This window comes from Carassius carassius, chromosome 21 (assembly GCF_963082965.1).
Source record: "Carassius carassius chromosome 21, fCarCar2.1, whole genome shotgun sequence".
Taxonomy (NCBI): Eukaryota; Metazoa; Chordata; class Actinopteri; order Cypriniformes; family Cyprinidae; genus Carassius; species Carassius carassius.
This window is the reverse complement of record NC_081775.1, coordinates 14843750-14866869: the sequence shown is the minus strand read 5'-3', so window position 1 is coordinate 14866869 and position 23120 is coordinate 14843750. Positions and strand designations below refer to the sequence as shown.

Below are 23120 nucleotides of genomic sequence, written 5' to 3'. Positions count from 1 at the left end.
TGGGAGAAAGGGCAGAATAGAGGATCAGCTAATAGTAAATGGAAGTAGGAGAATGAACCATGCAATAGAAAAGGAGCACTATGTGCTTTGTTGCAATTCCCTATAAAATGACTGGCCAACTGGTTTTATTTAATTGCCAAAGCCAATTTTTTTTCTTGCATTTGACAGTTTTTAAGTATTAATTTTGTGACAGAGAAAATGCTGAGATACACACTTTAATCAAGAGACCATCTGTCTGACTGTCAACCAATCCAGTCTATCTCTCTGCCAATAGCTTTACATCTTTACTTCTTTTTGTGAACAAGCCCTCCAGCTCTTTTAATACTTTCTTTTGACTTCATACTCCCACAATGATTTTTTTTTATCATGCATTACTTATGAATTAGAAATCAAAAATACCAAAATAAAGTGAATGAATAATAAATTGTCTTTCTTTTTTTTAAAATATAAAATCAAATCAAATCAAAATCAAATAAAGATTCCAAATCTTCCTAAATACAATACAATAATTTGTGGTGTCAAGGCTATAATCTGATACTATATCAAAATCAATCAATTAATAATTACAAAAATCAATAAATGTTCATAACTGATTATCATAATCAGGTATGTGATAAAAATACAAAAAATGTATGCAAGCCATATTTCTCACAAACCTTCTGACTTAAATGTACATATATCTTACTGTGTGTATGTTTGTGTGTATATATAGTGTTTGTGTTATTACAATTCTTTTTTTGACTACTAATGTATTCTAAAATGTGGAAAGTCCAAACCGTTAACTAGAGTTTCTTGAGTTTCAAAAGAAGTACAATTGACAGAATCATATCAATGACACTAAATTATTTGATTAGGGAACAACAAATTGCAGAATTGTATTATTATTATTATTTTTACATTTAATGTCACAACTTTACCTTTCCTCTATTTATTTATTAATGATTAGTATTTAATCCTTCGGTTATTGTAGGTTTAAAAAGTCATTTTTTAAAGTGATCTCAGACTGACAGACCCCACTGCTTCCATGTATAAAGCAGAACAAACCAATAAACCTAAAATTGCTGAATATATGATAAAGGCATATCAAATCTATATCTTTGTACATAATCTGTTCCAAAATGTGTACCAGTGAGCACCATATTCCTCCTAATTCATTGCATGCCCACTGGGAAATCAGCAGTTAATCTTCAAATAAGTGGAAACAAGGCCTCGAAGTCAAGCGGTTCAGAAATTGGCTGGAACAAATGACATAAAGAATTACTCAATCCAGTCTGTGCCATGAGCAGTGAAACAGAAACCATTTGCAGAGAAAGACCGAAAACAGTCATTATAGTCAGGCAAAACTGTCAGCAAATACACGCAAGTGCATTTTCATTATGATAAGTACAACAAATGAAATGCTCCAATCTATAATTAAAACCAGGACCACAGGTCAGTGTGCACATTTTGTCCAATTCAAGCTTCAGGGTTTTAGGACGTATGGTTGCTTTTCCATACGTCCTAGAACCTTAAAACAGGACTGCAATGAATCAGAATTTACCCCCGTAACTCGTGCATGCACACAGTGTCTGGCCATGTGACATTTCAATCTTTCTAGTTAGACCTGAAGCATTTTGGAATGCTAAGAACCCTGACTATATTCTGTGGCTTTTTAAAGATGACTTGCACTTTGTCGGTTTGTCAACTGTATGTCAGTTTCTCTGTCTCGCATAAACCAAAAAAAATTATACTGATCATCTAAAATATATGCATAAATATTGGCATATTATTTTTAAATTGGGTGTTGTGATATACATAGCATCAATGAATTACACTAACAAATTGAATAAAATTTGTTGTTAAATGTAAATAGAACTAAGTACATAATTTAAAATGATACATAATATTCTATTTAATAATGTAATTGTCAAAATTCCCTTAGGGCAAAGCTAAACGTATGGCAAGAGAGCTGGGCTTGTGGTATCAGACAAACGGTCCAGCCACAATTACTTATAAACAACATGCTCCCTCTTTTTCCATCTTTTCTCAATTTGCAGAAGTGCTGTGGCTCAATGTGGAATGTCAACTCTGGAGCCCGCTTGCATCCCAAATCATTAAGGGCCCCAAGTGAGCCTAAACACTACCACCGACATCGCTCAACAAAATAAGTACTGTGAATACATAAACTGCGTCATTTGACTTTTAGAGAGTCATTTACTACCTTAAAAACTCCTGGATTCAGCTTTTTGGGACTTTTATCTGTTTACACCTATTTTTAATAGCATGCTTCTCAAAGTAACATTCATGTTAGGTAGTCAGCCCTTTTAAGTATGGAACATGATTTTATGCATAATATGAAAGGAATGGCATATCTGCCATAACATTTTGACTACACAGAAAAATACTTAGAAAGAGGATGAGATATTAATCCATGATCATAGAACATTCTTTATACTGTAAGTGTGGATAAGATGCACATTGCTTTTTACAAGTATCTTGGCATACCCAGCTTATTCAGTTGTGCTCACTGAGGGCTGGTTGTAAGTGTTGTCTGTACAGCATATATAGTTTAGTCTTTCTCCTTTTTCCTTGAGAAGAGAGGCCAAGAGGTTTTGGACCTCAAACTGTGGTGATGCATATACTTATAAATAGATTTAAAGCTTTGGCAACATTAAACAAGGTCTCAGAAACAGCTCTTTCAAAATTTTCCAAGCCACTTAAATGTTCAGAACGGGATCCAATGGGCTCATTCTTTCACTGTCCCCATGCATTCAGACGACCTTCTCATCTACATCTCTGCAAATAAGATCAATGGAAATCCAAGAGCACTGGGGCTCTCTAGAGAAATAAACACAAGCACTGCATTGTCAGCTAAATTATAAAGCAGCAAAACAGCTAGCATTTGGTGGTTATGCACAATAAATCCCCTGTAAGGGAACAGAATATCAAATGAGAAGTTTTTTCCTTGTGTCTTCCTAAATAAGATATGGACAATTCTTCTGCTGTACAGGCTATGCTCTGATACTATATTACAAATTCAGAATTTATGATAATAATTAGGGATGATGTCATAACTAAACAGTAAATACCCATACAAATCATATTTATAATGATCTTAAAAACTTATTTTTATGACAATGTATTGCTATTTATTACATAGATATTATTTTACAGTATAAACATATGGCTCATGTTATTTCAACTGGAATACATATGGATAAATATATAAAAAAAAATGAACAGTCCTAACTATTGACTAAATAGAATGTACATAAAATAGAAAGTCATAAACAAAAGTCATAAATAGATCATGATTAAAATAATAAAATAAAACAAATCTGCAGTTTTGCTTACTGCCCAGGTCTTGCTCAATCTGAAGATAGGTGCGCTTTGAAGAGCAGAGACCACCGACACCAGAGAGTGCAGGTTATTCAGCTCCAGGAGTTTCTATAAAGACACAAGACACACAATCTTAATAAACATCAATTAGTTGCATGCCTCATGTAAGACACCAATGTAGACCTTTACTTGTTTGTTCCAGTGTGTTTTCTGGTCTGTTGTCATTCTTTTTTTTTCCACTAGGCTGACCTCTGTAAACTATTATATGTCAACCACCTTTATGGAAAGTAGGAGAAAAAGCAATGCTGCTTCGGTTTTTTATCCATCAGCATAACCGTTAGTGTAGCCCACTCAGGCTTACTGGGGCATGTAGGGGTAGCAGGGCACACAGCTCTTTCAGGTTTGGCAGGTAGTGCAGGGTGAGTGTTTAAACATAAGAAGTCGTTCAGCGGGTTTTCCTGTGTCATGGTACATTGAGTTTCAGGAGAGCATGTAGACTGAATGAATTCACAGCAGCCTGTGGCTCTGTGTGTGTGTGAGATACTGTTGGCACGAACGACAAGTAAAGCATCTAGATAACCATATGATTGTTTGGAAAGTTTTTGAAGTATTATTTCAAAAGAAATATATATAGATATATATATATATATACATATATATATATATATATATTTAAATTTATAAAATTAAAGCTTAAAAAAAAATCTCTGTATCAGCCATGCCACAAGGATGCACCGTTTCTACTTGTATCTAGCTTTGATTTGAAAGAAAACAGCACATCCTTGTGGCGCGGCTGATACAGAAGCACATACGCAGAATACTGTGTTATGGAGAGACTGTTGACGAAGAAATTGTTAAATAAAGTTGTAATCTTTGTTTTCGTCGCTTACAAAAAGTATTCTTGTCACTTCATAACGTTAAGGTTGAACCACTGATGGCAGATGGACTATTCTGAAGACGTGTTTCATACTTATCTGGACCTTTACAATGTAACTTACTTGGCAGTCTACAGGAAAGTCTTAAGCCTCCAGGTTTTCATCCAAAATATCTTAAATTGTATTCCTAAGATGAAAGGAGCTTTTACGGGTTTGGAACGACATGGGGGTCGTGATTAATGACAACATTTTCTAAATGTTCATTTTGGGGAGGGGTATCCCTTTAATTTTGAACACATAAGGTGTTATTTTGATTTAAAAATAAAAACAAAAGTCAAAAGCATTAAATTCCATGTTACTATCACTTTACAGATTTATAAGTTAAACTGAGTCTAAGATGGATCACAGTCAGATGAAGTCATTTATATGATGTTCTCATCCTTATTTTATGCCATAAATACTCACCACTCCTTTGCAATGTCTCTAACCATTCTTACTGACTTAAAACAGAAGGCTTAAATCCATCAAGGCTTGTATAACGTCATTAAAATTGCCCATTGTTAAAGGAAAAATCTTGAAAGTGCCCATGAAAACTGGTCTTGCTTGAATTTCTAATAAAACACCATCAGTTATAGTAACGCCAGTGCCAAGGATAATTACTAGGATACCAAACGCAATTCAGATGTGAATACAAATAATTAGAAATGACTGTACTTGAACTTGGAAGTTATAGGGTCAGTTATATTTCTGCCATGGCAACACAGACAAAGAAAAAACAACTAACGGTAAATAAAGGAAACAAGCTGCACTGGCTGAAGGAACAGTAAAAAAACAAAGAATGTCTCACCTTGGCAATTTTGATGAAGTGGCCCAATATTTCTGCTCGGATTTTCAATGTTTGAGCCGTCAATATCTCCCTCACTGCCCAGAAACTGACCTAAGAGAGGAAAATATAGTAGGTGAATAAAATGAGTCCCACAATGCACTGTTATCATGGTTATCTCTGCAGAATAAGAGTTTAGATTTAAAATTATGATTAATTAATTGTTTTTTGTTTTATGATTTTTTTTAACTACATGGACACATATCATTTATGGCTATATGTTAAGTAATTGCTGTGATGACAAAAAAAAAAAAAAAAAAACGTTCTCAGCCACAATGACAAAAAATGTGCAGCACACACTAGATCTCAAAATAAAACTTTAATAGACTCCTAAAAATGAACTTAAACAGATGAATGAAAAAAAAATACTGGAAATCATCGATTTATGAGAAAAACTGTATTTGAATTTTATTAATTTTTTTCCCAGAAAGGCTGTCTTCTCTTACGTACAAGTGCCAGAACATCAGTCAAATGAATCTAAGAAGCAAAACTGAATCTTTCCTTTATTCACTCAGGAAATAGAAGAAATTGGTTGTTGATTATGACATTAAAAAGACTGAAATGACAAGTTTAATTGCAGACCTCAAATGACCACTTACATCAACATTCCAAGACATTTAAGCTCTGCCAAAATCAAATGCCATTTAAATAAAAATCATATTCATTCCTACTGCACACTGACCTTCTTAAGTGGATATTTATAGGCGTATTTTCAGAAATGGGAATAAAGGAAGTGTTGTGGATTTTCAATAAAATTGTGTGAATTGGTCAGGTCATTATAATGTGTGTAAGGATGTGTGTGTGGTGCAGAAAGAGCATGCAGGGACTCAAGGAACATTTTTTTGACTAGGTGGTACTTGGATGTTTTCATTTGTCAAAATCGGTGCTTTGTCTGAAAGTTTACAATCCACTGTTGTAAAACATCAGTTCTGTATGTGTAAGTACCATATATAATATACTTCATTGACCATTTCAAATGCCTTTAATGCCACATATAAAAACTGAAGTACACAAAGAAGAGTGGCTGGCATTAGTCTGGAAAAAAGGGAGAAAAAAATGTTTCGTTGGATGTGTCCAGTGCAGTGTATTCATTTATCTAAAGGAGTTAATGCAGCTGTTAGTTAAAATAGCTAAATGGACAAGCATGATGGATTTGTCTTTTATCTGAGGTGCCTGTTTGTGCTACAAAAACTGTAATATCCAGTAAAAAGATACATTTTGTGTGATTTGAAGCAACATGCATCCATTTGCGCTTGTAAAAGTGGACACCTAATGGAGTTCTGTTTCACTCTAATAGACTCATGTGTTAAACACAGAGCCTAGTGGCAGGCTCTAAAATAGTCTACATAAAATATACTTTATCAGCTATATAGTGAGGTTTCTAGCTGACCATGTGTCAAATTACCAGTGCATTCGGGACTAAAACAGTGTCAATGTTCCTCTTTCAGTATAATAACATCACTGACCTCTATTATAAGAGTTATTTCTGGTGGTGCTAATGGACCTAGGTCTTGAACCGCAGCATTAAGCTTTTAATAAATGATTTTAAAGCGTACCTGTTGGCTACACTGACTAGCACAATATTGCTTACCTGGTTAAATCTCCGTGTGAAGGCCACAACGTTGGGTGACAGGCTATGCTTCTCCTTCTTGTTCCATCCACAGCTTGCCAGCTCCTAAACAACCAAATAATCAAATTCAACTTTTCAACAGTGTTTTTTTTAAATCTAATACTTTAAGTCTAATGCTTGCATTTTATCTACACTACAATTCAAATGTTTGGTGTTTTTTTTTTTAATGTTTTTGAAAAAGATTCCATTTATAAAAATACAGTAAAACTTAATACAATAATATTGCGAAGTCGTAGTATTATTTAAAATGACAAATATATTTGAATATACTGTAGTCAACATTTGAAATGGATCAAAAAAAAGTTCATCAAAGTTGTCCCAAGACAAGAACGCACTCCAATTCAAATATATTTGAATATACTGTAGTCTACATTTGAAATGGATAAAAAAACGTTCATCAAAGTTGTCCTAAGACAAGAACGCACTCCACTTCAAATGTAGACTACTGTATTTTAAAATTAATTTATTCCTGTCAATTTTCAGCATCGTTACTCCAATCTTCAGTGTCACATGATCCTTCAGAAATCATTCTAAGCTGATTTGCATGTCTTATTATTATCAACATTGAAAACAGTAGTGCTGCTTAATATTTTTGTATATAATGAATATAAAATGTAAAAAACTGCATTTTGATCAATCTAATGCATTTGCTTACTAATAGTACTAATTTCTTTAACTTTTGAATAGTGGTGTACTACACTGATATTAATGAAATCACACTGAACGGCTCTTTATTACACATTGCCTTACACCATTCCTTCATATAAAAAATTAGCATACCCACATAATAAAAAACCCAAAACACGCCACACTATTTTCCACTTTAGCATTTACTGAGAATTCCTACATATTTCACTATACTGTATTTGTTACTGACCTATAGTAGTATACACCATCCTTGTATTGACTGAATTTAGAAATCATTTCTAAATGAACTATAGGAATAAAGTGAGAAAAGTATGCAAAGAACAAACAACACATCTGTTGCTTTCATCTCATCAACAGAACAGCTTTGCATGGGGACTTTATATGGTTCTAAGCCTCCTCAGGTTCACAGAGCCATGAATATTAGCACTTTTATAGTATTGTGCAGACTAAAAGCAGATGGAAACATTCGAAGGCATTTCAGTTTCCACATGGACAGAGTGGAGTGGATTTTCCATGTGAATAAGCAGTTCATTCTGGGTACAGCACCTTACCAAAATATTTTAGGTTTGTTTGCTAAGTCATCACTTTAAGCCACACATTTCGTCAGGGACACAGCATAGCTATAATGCAAGAGGACTTGTTTGGTTATACATCACCATTCAAATGTTTGGGGTCAGCAATGTTTTATTTTTTTAAAGAAAATAATACTTTTATTCAGCAAGTATGTATTAACTGTATTACATTTCTTGTATTTTGATTAAATGCAGCCTTGATGAGCATAAGATATTTTTTTCAAGAATATTAAAAAAATCTTACAGACTCCAAACTTTTGAATAATAGTGTATATTTGCAGTACAGTTCAGTTTAACAGGGTTATACATTTTTATTACTAGTTTTTTGCACCCAAAAGAGTCATATTTCAGTTTTTTATTACAATTTTTTATTACCGAACCCGTACGGGTCCCGGGTCGGGTCCGGGGTCGACGGGTCTCGGGTGCACTGTGAAGACCTCTAGTGTGCACAGCCAAGTGCAGCGCAAGGTTTAACTTCATTTTACTTTTATTTGACTATTATAAGTTACAATATGTTCAGTGGTGTATAAAGTACCTGAAAGTCATACTCAAGTAAAAGTTGAAGTCACCGTTTAGAATATTATTTGAGTAAAAGTCTTAAAGTATTTTAGATTTATTGTACTTAAGTATGTTTAAGATTTAAAAAATACTTTTCGTACTTAAGTATTGAAAGTAAAAGTACATATATAATAAGATACATAATAAGAAGCACTTCATCCGGTGCTTAGTGTCTTTTATTCAAACATAAGAAAACATTTCTGGAATCTGCATCTGAAATAGCATTTAGCCAACAGTTTATGTATCTCAGAGGGGACATGGATGTTATTATGCGTCTGCAGAAAACGGTTAACTAGGACTACATTCAATTCTATAAATATAAAAAGCATACAGAAGAATTACTGCCGTCTACAATTTAGAATGCCTGGAATATTGAGTTTTAATAGACTAATAAATTAATGTGAGTGCACTCTGAGTGTGATTCGGTGATATAGCTTACATGATAACGTCAGGTTGCACATAATTACAACACTTACCATATTATCGCAAACGTACTGTATATCGCACACCCCAGCCTCGACTTGAGTGGAAAAGTTAAATCATCCGCAGTTGTGTGCGGCATGCACTTGTTTGCATGTGAGCAAAGCTATTTATAGGAGTTTAACTTGTAAACGCCAGACACGGATTCGTCAAACCTGCTTTCCTGGAGTCTGTGTTCTTCTGACTATTTTGTAGTAAGTAACGAATACTTTGGGGAAATGTATCGAAGTAAAAGTATACATTTTAATTAGGAATTGTAGTGGAGTAAAAGTAAAAGTTGCCTGAAATATAAAAACTCAAGTAAAGTACAGATACTCCCAAAAAATACTTAAGTACTGTAACAAAGTATTTTTAAGTATAATTTGATTCCACATGACAAAAGCATACAAACTTTCACATTTTATCTTTCATTCTGACTCTAATCAATTTCTGCAAAAGGTCTGTATCCAAAAACAACTGTACAAAACACTACTTTATACAAAGAGACACTGTCTGCTCACATAACTCACACAGCACTAACAATTTAGCAGTTGTTATAGAACCAATGTACATCTGAAATCTATTAATCAAGTTGCCCGTGTCAACTTCAGGAACATCTCCTTTTAGAATCCGCAATAATTCCTGAAGCATGCTGCTGAAATATTGATGAATGAATGTATGTGCATGTGGTCAAACGCAAAAATTTACTTATAATAGTTATTCCACAGGCCAGTGAAACTTACAGGCAAAGGCCTCAACAATAACAAACCCACTTTCGTTGTCAAATATGTCAGGGTTGGAAAGACTGTGTGTAATGAACAAATCGTGAATTAGTGGCTGAGGAGGTCAAACTCAGCATTTTTAAAATTAGCTCTTTTCCAGTGGGAACTTCTGCTGTAAGCAAATTAATTCAATGTGTTTCACACTCTAGTCTTCATCAGAGAAGGGATAACATGGGAGATGTTTTGCTACTTTTTATAAAACCAATCAGCTTAACAATTTATGCGCGCAGAGCTGCTGAGATGCAAACATGTCTAAAGGAATAAAGATGGAAGATTTATCTTGACATAAAACAAGTTCATGCACCACAAATCAGATAATTTCCCCTTAACATCAATTAAAATTGCTCTGAGTCAAAAAACTGGCATTTTTAGCGATAAAACCATTGGCAACACCTTGAGTATAAACAGATCAACATGACAGCACTGTCAGCTGTATGGAGATTTAATTTTCACCTGTGACTAAAGAGACTCCAGGGAAGGAAGAGGTAATATGCTTCTCTGCTGTTTCCTTCACCTAATCCAGACCTTGTTTTAGAAATGTCAAACAACTACACAAGGGTCTAACTGCATTGCTTTTTTGCAGTTTGAAGGGCATATCCTTTCATTTAGATGTTTTGGGAGAAGAGCAATAACAGTTTTAAAAATCATGTTAATGAATAATTTTCCCTCATTCTATATATATAGAAAACTTTAGGAACTCGAGCTGCATCAGAGGACACTTTGGGAACGACTATGCCCACACCGCCAGACATTCAAATCTCTGCCTAGTGTGGAAAAGCACAGCTGAAGAAAAAGAAAGGGTGGCCGATAGACGATATATATATTTACATACAGCACACAGAGAAATTGACATGAATATGACAGCGGGTGAATGCATAAAGCGCAGCATAATTTGAAATCAGGAGTTTAATGTTTAATGCATTCAATTCATACGGACCGATTATCACACAGAGAACACAATCATGCTGAATAAAAATGTACACTTCACAAGATCTCACAGCTGTATTGACTAAGTTTGCAAGGTTTGTGAAATTAAAAGTTCATTAGTAATTTATAGATTTGTTTAAAATATATAAATGCGTATTTGCTTAATGCTGATGGTAAACGAGAAAGTATTATAATGTTTGCCTTTCTACTACTAATAATATAAAAGCAATCGTTATTATACTTTTTGTATACATTAATTCCTTTGTTTAACCATTCTATCTGATTATTAGACAGACTTCTATCCATATTAGACAAAACTGTTAATGGTGACGGCGAACAAGAGGGAGAATGTGAGCTGTGTACACCCAGCCGTCAAAATACGTCAGGCGCGCCATCAGAATAAAAGTACCACCACGAACACATCAGCCAAGCAGAAAAACTTATCAGCCGATGTGATAATTGAAAAATCACAAATATCGGCCGATATATCGGTCGACCACTAATCCTGATCCACCCCTTAGCATAAGCTTCTTCTGGCAGTAGGCCTCAGCGCACCGCAGGAGAAACATGTAACCAGAGGGTGTCTGCCCACTGACTGGCTACCAAGAGGGTAGTTATCGCTCTGATCAGACATATGCTGTGGCACTATCATGCAGTCTGTAATGATATGACGTTAGCAAATATTAGCAATTTTTTGCAGACATTTATTTGAGTAACATGACCGTTAATATGAACTCACAATTAAATGTAACATAAAACAAATGATTACTTTTCATTAAAATCTTTATTTATGCCAAAAAAGTTTACATTTATGTGTCTTTTTGTTCGCTGTAGCAGTTATGTTGCCAAGATAATTCATACTCCTTCGTTTTAAGTGTGGTCCCAAAAAATCTTAGTTTGAAGGGCTATCTGGCCCTTCCCCTTACCCCTACCCCTCCAACCAAAAGAGAATCGAGACAGGGGAAAGGGGAAGGGCTAAGGGGTAGGATTGGGATTGGGCCTAACAGTTTCCACTTCAAGGCAAACAGTTTCCTCGTGAGGGAGTTCTGGATTGGAGGATGGTCTCAACAACCTCGCTTTAGAGACCGTTAGCTACGAGCTGTGCCCCCTAAGGGGCCATACCCGTAACTTCCAAATCTGAGTGGCAGCACGCCCTCCGCCTGTAAGAGGAGGTCCCTCCTGATGGGAATTTCCCCTGGAGAGCCGTCTCAGGTCCGAGAACCATACTTGCCTGGACAGAATGGGGCTACTAACAGCAGACGAACCCCATCCTGGCGAACTCTCTTCATAACTCACGGGAGCAGAACACTTCACCTGAGCCTGGTCAAAAATTCGCCATATCTGCTTCACATCCTCTGGGTGAAGCATCCATTCCCCGGGCCTCGGTCCCTGCTTCAACAGGATGTCTGCTCCCATATTCAGATGCCCAGGAACGTGCGAGAGGAGTTTGCCATGGGACCACACAAGGATCTGGTACGCTAGTTTGAACAAACGCCGTGAGTGCAAACCCCCTTGGTGGTTGATATAAGAGACCACTGCTGTGTTGTCTGTGCGCACCAACACATGGTGACCTCTTAGGTCTGGGAGAAAGGGTTTTATTGCTCGAGGCACGGCCAGCATCTCCAGGCAGTTTATATGCCATGTCAGATGGCGACCACTCCACAGAACGCGGGCAGGGGGCCACTCATGGCCGCACCCCAACCGGTGAGGGATGCATTACGCAGCAACAAGGAGCACCCAGCACTGGGCCCTGAGAAAAGAACCAAAATTTCCTCCACATGTCTAAGGCACGTAGGCACCTCCAGGTGACCTTGAGCATGCGAAGCGGGTTTCCCCTCATGGAGAACCCCTTGGTCTTTAGCCACCACTACAGGGGTCTTATGAACAGCAGGCCAAGAGTTATCACGTTGGACGCAGCTGCCATCAGACCCAGCAGTCTGGAACTGCTCAACAGTGAGTGACTGGCCTTCTCTGACTCTTGTGACTATTGGTGAATATCGACTCGTTCCAGGCAGGAGACATATGTGCCTGCTTTGTGGTTGAATCCCACACCACGCCCAGACAAGTCATTTTCTGTACTGGAGAAAGCACACTTTTCTTGGTGTTAAGTCTTAACCCAAGGTCTTTCATGTGAGCGAGAATGACATCTCGATGTCGAACTGTCATCCACTGGAGAAGTTTTGTCATGCCCTGACATTTGTGCTTTTTTCAGTTACTTATAAACATCTAAATGGCTAAAGTCTAATATCACTGTAATCAGCACAAACTGGGCTATAGTAATATGTGAGCAGCATGTATGTACATGATTGTGTTTTTGAGAAAACAATGTTTATGCGTGGTTAGTGAAAAACAAAAAAAATGGTAAAACACTTGAATAAGGGCATAAAACACATACAGAACATTGGTTCCCGGGACTTTTGAGAACTGGATCTTGTCGCCTAGAATTTTTCTTTCTAAATTATGTGAAAATCATCTTGTTTACTCACTCACAGAAAACAATATATTGATTTCAATAGTTCACGCTTACATATAATTAGCTGAGGTATGGAATGCGTATTTGGCGTGCTGTCCGGGGAAGGGCTCCGAGCTCGGGAATGGCCCGAACCTAGAGTACCCCCCCTTCCCCGTCTATTTATAAAGTGAACTTGAAGTGAGGAGATGGGGTGGAGGAGGGATGCTGATAAACCGTCAATGGATAGAGGTAAGTCAGCGATATTTATACTATGGGATTGATTACTTGATTATGGTCCACCTGTGTTGATTAGGCTAAGTATCTGACGCGCTCCTCCCGAATGTTATTAATAAAATTACATTTCAATAGTTCACGCTTACATATAATTAGCTGAGGTATGGAATGCGTATTTGGCATGCTGTCCGGGGAAGGGCTCCGAGCTTGGGAATGGCCCGAACCTAGAGTACTCCCCAAAAAGCAAATATACAGGAGGAAAGCCGCCAGTTTAGAGAATGCCCCCCCAAAAGCATAGAGTACTGGCGGGGGCTGATTTGGTTTCTGAGAAGTCGTCTCGTAGGCAGGTTGGAAGGGCCTACGTACTCCGGAGGGAGCGACTTGGGCGTTTGGAGAGTAGGCCCTACCGGCTGCAGCTAGTGAACTACGTGGTTGTTGGCGCCCGGTCGGTAGGGCTCGAGCCGATGCTCAACTGGAGCTTTTTGGCGTTGGAACGGTGAGCCCTACCGGCCGATGAGGAGGAGCAGCGTGGTTGTGGTGCCCGACCGGGAGGACCCGAGTTGCCTCGACCGGAATAGGTCACAGTGTCGGCGTACGGGCCCTACTGGCTGATAGCCCCTGCTATTCAGTGGGTGAAGGGCCTAGTGCTGACCGAGAGGGCCCATGAAGCCTCCGACAGGAGATTGAGACTCAGAATGACGGACGTTTGGGTCTTCTCGGTCTTCTCTGGCCGACAAGGAGGACTCTGGCGACATCTGATGGGAGATCCCGACTCACGGCATTAGATGGATGAGACTCACTTGCGGCCGGCAAGCATAGGCCCGCCCGGGAGAACTCTCGCCAGACGTCTGAAGGGAGCGCACGCATCAGACGGGTAAGCCTCGCCGGACGGGGAAAGTGGAAAGGAAAACCCGTCCGATGGGGCATTAGACCCAGAACATCGAACGGGTAAGCCTCGCCAGGCGGGGTTAAAAGATGTGAGGGTAGCTGAGGGTAGCCGAGTTATTATTATTATTTTTTATTTATTTTTTTTGCAGGATTTGGCGAGAGGACGAGACTCGTAGCGCCGGACGGTTAAGCCTCGCCTATCGTCAAATGGAAAGGGAAGTTGCGTGGCCGAGAGACTGTTACCGACGTCCGAAGGGAGCACACGCATCGAACGGGTAAGCCTCGCCGACCGTAGAATGGAAACGTAAAGCAAGTCTGTCCAGGAGGCTCTCGCCGGCGTCCGAAGGGAGCACACGCATCGAACGGGTAAGCCTCGCTGACCATAGAAAAGGAAAAAGGTAAGGTTGTCTAACCGGGAGGCTCTCGCCGGCGTCCGAAGGGAGCACACGCATCGAACGGGTAAGCCTCTCCGGATGTGTGACAGAAAAGGTAACGATAGGTGGCCAGGAGGCTCTTGCCAGCATCCAACGGGGACTTCCTGTTCCCCAAAAACAACTGGGTGAGCCTCGCAAGCCGTAGGATGGAAAAGGTAAGTTTGTGTGGTCGTTAGGCTGTCGACGGCGTCTTGTAGGTTTTGTAACCTAAACCACGTGGAATGGTCGTGGTTGGCTGGCCAGGAGGCTCTCGCCAGCGTCCGATGGGAGCACTCTCATCGAACGGGTGAGCCTCGCTGGCCAAGGATGGAAAGGTTGTCCAGCCGGGAGGCTCTTACCTTCGGCCGACAGGAGCTTAGCTCCCAGAATCGAACGGTTAAGCCTCGCTGGCCAAAGGACGGAAAAGGTAAGGTTGTCTAGCCGGGAAGCTCTCACCTACGTCCAATGGGAGCCTTGACTCCATGCATTGGATGGGTAAACCTCTCCGTACGTAAGACAGAATGGCAAAAGGGTAGCCGGGGGCTTTCACCTACGTCCGATGGGAGTGTGAGCTCCTGGCAACGAACGGATAAGCCTTGCTGGCCGCAGAATGGAAAAGGTGAGGTTGTCTGGCCGGGAGGCTTTCGTCGGCATCCGATGGGAGCTCAAACTCCTGGCATCGAAGAGAGAAGCCTTGCCGGCCATAGGATAGAAAAAAGGTAAGGTTATCTGGCCGGGAGGCTATGGCCGGCATCCGGTGTTAATCTGGCTTTTTAATCGGGTAAGCTTCGCTGGTGGTCGGATGGAAAGTCCAAGATTGCTTAAGCGGGGAAGCATCTGACAGGAGTTTAATACTCACGGGCCTGGTTTCACAAACGGGGTTATGCTTAAGCCAGGACTAGGCCTAAGTTAAATTAAGATATTTAAGCAACTTTTACAGAAATGCCTTAGAGGAAAATTTTACAGGTGTGCATCTTGACACAGAACAATGACACTGGCATATTTTAAGATGTGTCGGAGCAAGATATTTTCAGTTGAGACAGCTCAAACATGTATTTTAGTCTGGGACTAGCTTAAGCCTTGTCTGTGAAACCATGGGACGATGTCATACGACTAAGCTTTGCTGATAGTTGAACGGAGAAGGCAAAGGTTGGCTCAAACGGGAGCACTCTGGCAGCGCCTGACAGGGAGTTCGATACTAAGGAGGATTTGGTTGTCTACGAGGGTAGACGCTGTGAGGCTTACTTGAATAATTGTTTAGCAAATCCAATAAGCTGCTTCCGATAATGAGTCCGAAAAATCTTGGTGCAGTCATTGTATTCGAAATTAAGCGTGCAAAAATAAATTGGATTTCCTGTGCCAGTGTACCCCAAATAGGTGCCATGTATCGGCGATGTGGTCGTTGTCGAATTGTCGTATTGTCAGCACATGAGATCGATGGTACATATCGACGATGTAATCGTGCATGGGTGGAGTAAGAGAAAGATACTTTACACTTGTCTGAGCTTACTTTTTGCCATTTTAACCATGCAGGTGCACGAAAAAGCCTATGGAATCACCGATAATCGAAAAAAAAAATATATATATATATTTTTCGGACGTACTGACAAACTGGCATTAAATATAAAATACTATATTTAAAACTGCTAGTTCATGTAGTCGGCACTACTGTCATCTCGCTTGTCCTGTTTTTTTTTTTTTAACTATAGTAGATTCCATTTAAAGTCCAACGATTTAACCCTAATATGGACGTAAACAAATGCCTTAAATATAAGGTATTCAAAAACCGGTAAGTTCATATATTTGAAGTGAGTTCGGTTGAAATGATGCCTTGGTCATACGCGCTCCAGACCACATGCCTCATGATGGGACCGACGCGCCGCCCCTGAGACCAGAATGAGATGCATTCTAATGTAACTGTGGCATTAAACTCCGTTAGTGAGAGCTCCTTTAAAATATGGCACGTATCGGATTTACCTGTTAAAGTACGATGGAATACCTTATATCTGCAAACGATGCATGTCTATTTGTGGATGGAGACTTCTTTGCCACCTGTAGGCTCACGTCATCCTTTGAGAGCATGGGCGAGCGTGAAGTGCAGTGCTGAGATGGGATAACGGAGCGGTTTGATAGCCATATTATGGTAGGCCGCCTAATAATTATAATAAAAAACGTTGATTGGAGAATGGGCCTAATATCGTCTTGGCTATTGTCGATACATGATGCTGTCACCGCAACCTAGGATGCATGGCATACCTATAAGCGGAATTTTTTTTTTTTTTTTGTGCGTGTGAACAGACGCTGCTGTGGCAGTGGGGAGATACGGGAAAGGCTCCTGCAGGAGCAGACACTGCTGCGACAGTGAGGAGGTATAGGAAAGGCTCCTGCGGGAGCAGACGCTGCTGCGGCAGTGGGGAGATACGGGAAAGGCTCCTGCGGGAGCAGACACTGCTGCGGCAGTGAGGAGGTACAGGAAAGGCTCCTGTGGGAGCAGACACTACTGCGGCAGTGGGGAGGTATAGGAAAGGCTCCTGCGGGAGCAGACACTGCTGCGGCAGTGAGGAGGTATAGGAAAGGCTCCTGCGGGAGCAGACACTGCTGCGGCAGTGGGGAGATACGGGAAAGGCTCCTGCGGGAGCAGACACTGCTGCGGCAGCGATGAGGTATAGGAAAGGCTCCTGCGGGAGCAGACACTGCTGCGGCAGTGATGAGGTATAGGAAAGGCTCCTGCGGGAGCAGACACTGCTGCGGCAGTGAGGAGGTACGTGCAAGGCTACTTGCTTCGGCTGCTGTAGATGTTGGCTGTGGGAAGAGTAAAAAAGGGTTAGTAACATTTGATGGGGCAAGCTAAAAATGAATGGGTAGCCTACTGTGTCACCAGCTCAGCAATTGGTTGCCTGATTTGACAATTCCTCAAGCCTTGTCCACGTTATTAGGTTCCTGTTGGAAAAGCATCTTTCCTCTCGTTTGGCCTCCGGGCTCTTTAGACGGTCTCCCGAGCGGATACGTTTGGAACGCTGTTTTCACGTTGTAGTATGGACTGTGGAAACAGAGGCTTTTGGAAATGATGAGGCATGTTTAGTCTTGTAGGACGTTGTACCGAAAGACATGATTACAGCAGTAACGTTAACCCCTTACCAGTCACCCCCCATTTTTTGGCATGGAGACAGAAATTACATACCCAAAATAAAGAAGTTTCTGCTCATGATTCTTTCTGACTAGATCCATGATCAACGTTTGTCCACGAGCTAACACTTCGACGTTTACCGTTCAGGAATAGGAATCGTTTTCCTGGCATAATTACTGAATAACTGTCACTGAAATGATGTTTTATCGAAATATTGGTCAATTGGCTTTCAATTGATGCAGGGTTTATCCAGATCAAGTAAGAGAGTGATGTTTAACGTGCTGTGAAAATGAACGATAATAAACTGGGGCGGTTGGCGATGCTTGCAAGCAAATGGGTTAATGGCAGTTATGTGATATTCGCTTACAAGTGGTTTCTAAAGATGTTTACTTGCCAGTTTTTTTTTTTGTTTTTTTTTGTATTACGGTCCTTAAAGTCCCCGTGAAACGGAAGTTGCAAACGACTTTTCTCCAGTGTTGTGACGTATTTCCGAGAGAAACGGAATAATAAATGAGGAAAGTAGTGGGCGTGGCTTATTTTCCAACTAGCACCTGATTGGATTTAGATAAGTAGGTGTTTAATTCAAAAAATGGAGGCAGATCTAAATGCAAGTTTACAATCGGTTGTTGAGGATTACTCGCCACCTCAATCACCGCAATTTAGTTTTCAGCAGGAAAAGGAGGAAGATGAGAACAGGAACACACGGAGGATCATTTACAAAAATGCACCTCCTTGCCATCTCTCCTTTCACGCGCTGTCAATGCTCGCCGCACACAGGCAGCCTGTCTACTGTCAGTGTCAGTTTGAGGGGCGTGGTTACAGATTAAGCAGACACCAAATTCCTCAAGCCTACGTCATAGGTGAAGGTCCTCCAATGCAGAGGGGAGGGGCATTTTCAGATTTTGATTAAAGATTATGAAGGCAAACTTTTTTTTTTTTTTTTGAGTGGATTGGCTCGCATGGATGAATTGTTCAGCACAAAACGATCAAATTTAGGCAAACAAAGTAAATATAGTAAATTTTGATTTCATGTGGACTTTAAAAGGCGGCAGTTATTTTACTCACACTTGCTATCCTGCGTTGAAACACTATGGCGGATGCGTTTTAGATGAATTTTGAGTGATCACACCGGTGAATGGTGAAATAGGTCCCTAAATTATTTCTTCCTACCAGAAAACTTGCATAGAAGTTAAAATTTAAAATTAAAATTAAGCATTTAGCAGAGACTCTTTTATCCAGAGACTTACGAGCGTTTTTTTTTTTTTCTCTTTCCTTCATGGAACTTAAGTCTGTATCATTTCCGTGAGGTTTAAACGTGCGCGGTAAGGCGAATGTAATGCCTTTGCTTCGTGGTTAAAAGTGGCATCATCATCCGACGGAACGTTTGTATCTGTAGTCCAAATCTATGCGCAATCCACACTCCAGATCAGCAGGTGGCGGTAATGCACCTTTACGCTGGTTTGCCAAAACCGCAGAAGAAGACGGAACTGCGTCATGACGTCGTTTAACAAACTTTAGCCGCGAACCTGCTTTTAGATGCAACACTTGGATGCTAACTGCCGTAAAAATCCAATGAAGAAAAAGAAGAACCTGTTTTTTAGCGTCTTCGCCTGAAAATGTATTGTTTAACGTTGCGCGGTCTGCGCCGCTAGAGGAAGCGGCCTCAAACTGCCACTCGGCCGGAACGCCGGGGTGAAAGGCTGAGCCGCGGTGAGAACTGGGGTTCGACCCGGGTTGGTTGGGTTCTTTCTGCTGCAATCCAGCGCTCGGGGAGAGCTCGGTCTCGGGCGGCACGATCGTTGTGTCGAGCAAGGCGAGCTTGGAGCTTGCACGGTCTATTGGCCAAGACGTGTGGCTTGGCGATGAGAGCAGCTGTCACGATGACGCTTAATGCTGCTCAACGGCCGTGTTTGGCTGGGTACAAATGATCTCGGGTCCGGCAAAAGCAGCAGGTCTTATAAATCTCCTGTGTAGCTCTCTTCGTTGGTACGAAAATTGGGTCTGTGGTAAGGTGACAGACGAAGCGAACCAGCATGCTGATAAACCGTCAATGGATAGAGGTAAGTCAGCGATATTTATACTATGGGATTGATTACTTGATTATGGTCCACCTGTGTTGATTAGGCTAAGTATCTGACGCGCTCCTCCCGAATCTTATTAATAAAATTACATTTAAATTTTCTATGACACTTTTTGTGTACAAAGGGTCTATGCGAGAGGGCGTGAACTATCATTCTTTATGTTGTGATTTACACCTGAGAAGACAAAGACCCGCATAATGAGCTGCATAATGGAGCTGCATAATGAGCCGTTCAGTCAGGTTTGTGAATGAGAGGGAAGAGTTACAAGAAAAAATGTGAGGACAAAATAAATGTATATATTTTTATGCTTGTAGTTTATTTAGAATATATTTAATTATCCCACAAAATAATTTAGTATTGACTTGCGAGTGCAGTTAAACAGTTTATTAGGAACAATCAAAGCTGACTTTCAAAGTTGAAATTTTTAGCATCATTACTCCAGTCACACACTGATTAAAAAAAAAATCATTAAGCATTATTATTATTATTATTATTATTATTATTATTATTATTATTAATGTTGAAAAGAGCTGAGAATTTTTTATCAGGGTTTTTTTTTTTTTTTTTATAAGCCTGCTTGCTCGGGACAGGACCCAATGAAGCACACTTGGCAGAAGCTCCCACACCACAACGTGATCTCCTAAGGCAACCAGTCTCCCTAGACTGGCCTCTGGTGCTCCTGGTGGACTACCAGGGCATGACTGTACTAGCTGTTCTAGGGCGGTAACTGATGGAAGCACTCACCGGAGCCCGCTGCGGCCTGAAACACCAGCAGGGTTGACAGACTGATCTCCTGAGGGCACTGAGAAGAGACGGGCACCATGTAATGTGGTGTACACTGCTCTTCCCCAGAGGGAGCTGGCCCTCAAAAAGTCCTCAGCCTTAGGCATCAGGACGTTTACGATGAAGTCTCTCCAGCGAGAATGACACATAAGGGGCTGGAACACGGTAGGGTTGGGACTGCTCCGGCCCAGCAGCCCTTGCTAAACGCCTCAACCTCCTCAGAGGAAAAGGGATAAAAATGTGCTCTACTCAAGAAATGTTTATCCCAAGAGCCCCTGTATATTTAACTTCTCATAGTCAGATAAATATTTCATTTTATTCCTCAGAATTAAATTGAGTCAAACAATCAGATGAGTAAACATGGTCTGGTGTATAAAGATTCACATCAAAAACCGAAATGATGTAATATACACATTCTCCTCTGAGAAAGACAGGCAGAGCATCGCGCCCTTTCTCTGGGGTGAAAGGACTGCACTGAAGTGGATAAACAACACTAAACAAGACTCACAAAAAGACAGCGACTCACAAACACAGAGAGCGCTTGCTGATTGACAGAAGCTGACACCGGTTTCACAGCACGTGCTTTTAAGCTTCCTAGTCGCTATGTCACCCGTCCGTGACGTCTCGCCCATACATTGGACTGTTTACACACATGGTTCAGAGGCGGTCATGCTGAAGGGTGTTCAAAGCGTCCTTCGACACAGCTCGAGTTCCTAAAGAGGATCTACATTGTATGAAGTCTCTTTTGCTTACCAAGGCTTCATTTATAAGATCAAAAATATAGTTAACGGTTTTATTATAATAATATTATTATAATTAAAAACATCTCATGCTTTGAACTGTAATTTATTCCTGTGATGGCAAAGCTGAATTTTCAGCAGTTATTACTTCAGTCTTCAGTGTCAGAAATCATTCTAATATGCTGATTTGGTGTTGAAAACAATTGTCCTACTTAATATTTTTATAGAAACTGTGATACAAATTATTTTATGGTTAGAAAGTTCAAAAGAACAACATTTATGTATTAATAAATCTTCTTTACTGTTCCTTTCAATACATTTAATGCATCCCTGCTGAATAATTTCTTACTGCCTGTAAACTTTTAAATGGTAGTGTATAATTAAATATATAAAATAAATCAGATTTTGATTAAGCACGTTCTTTCACTGATTTCTCAGGCCTTTATTCATGGAAAGCTAGGTTCACCAGAATCAATCACACAGCAATGCTTGAAACTCTCATAATGCTAACTATTAATGCTGCCACGTGGAAAATCAATACATAAAAATAAACCCATGGACTTTCTAAACAAATCCAATCTAGAATGTCTGTGGCTGTCACTGAGAAATGATGACTTCAAATCCACAATGACTCATTAGTGCACACAGCTCACAGAGCCGGTGATCTCATGTTAACGAAGGACCACAAAGATGTAGGTCAATGGACATCATCATAATGGCACTCACTTCACTTATGCTCACATATACTCTGGATAAAGTTCAAACAATCCTGACTCTTACTAAATGTAAAGATTGATTTGCTCATATCTTTGAAAAAAGCCAGAAATTCACACCAAGGTCACCATGAATGGAATCAAACGATTCCAGACGTGAAGCGTTAAGAAAAGTAGCTTGGTTAAGAGTAATTGCCAAACAGACTGCCAAACAATTTTCTGCTCAAGCATTACGCCATCACTGGGTAGAATGTCTGGAGAGACCTGGAAGAAGCCTGGTTAATATTTCTTCATGATAAAATGGGGACACCAAAATTGTTTTCTCACCACACTCATATTAACCCTAAAATGTGAGACAAAACTGTCATATTTTCCCAATTTTTCATGTTATGTATTCTTTTCATTTGATTAATGTGTCTTGTGATGAAATCAGTTCATCTGGGTGGTTTAAAAAATCATATTTATAATTTGCTACATGTTATATTGATAGTGGCTCTCTCTTTGCTTTAAAGGATCCTGAACCTGCCAGACGACCATCTTTTGATCATGGCAAGATAACGTCGAAACTAAACACTTGCGCAAGATCTGGATAACAGCTAACATGGCCAAAAGTTAACGTCAATGAACATTTATCACACTGAAAGCGGTCTACACAAAACCTACGATAAACTGCTAAATGCCTTGGCAGACCTGTTTTCATTATCAGTGGAAAAACCCAGCAATTCTCTGATCACTGATCCTTGTCCAAACCTATCATATCTATTATGAGCGCCTTTCCATTGTCGTTTTCACATAAAACATTAATTAAGGAAAGTACTGAGGGCTCTGTAACTCAGAGCAGAGGAGAGGCTCTGGTTAAAGTAATGGAAAAATGTGGAGCTAGATGCTGTGGGTACCGTGGTGTGTGTGTGTGTGTGTCATTGATGCACTGCTATACTGCCACGTCACATTAATCTGTAGTACCAGAGAGCACATGAGATCAGCCGTGGGTTTCTGTGTGGCTTGATAAAAACAGAGGGTGTGTATTTAGTTGCCAT

At 40.0% G+C, this 23120-nt stretch overlaps 1 protein-coding gene across 1 annotated transcript in view; it reads right to left on the bottom strand.

Moving 5' to 3' along the window:
* The window catches only part of LOC132097141 (ras-specific guanine nucleotide-releasing factor RalGPS1), a 99031-nt gene that overhangs the window by 73473 nt on the left and 2438 nt on the right, over nt 1-23120 (bottom strand). Inside the window, exons 4-6 of the mRNA XM_059502767.1 lie at nt 6668-6751; nt 5041-5130; nt 3334-3426 (exon numbers count right to left, since the gene is read on the bottom strand). Coding sequence (XP_059358750.1) covers nt 3334-3426; nt 5041-5130; nt 6668-6751 — 267 coding nt within the window. The remainder of the gene's footprint in view (nt 1-3333; nt 3427-5040; nt 5131-6667; nt 6752-23120) is intronic.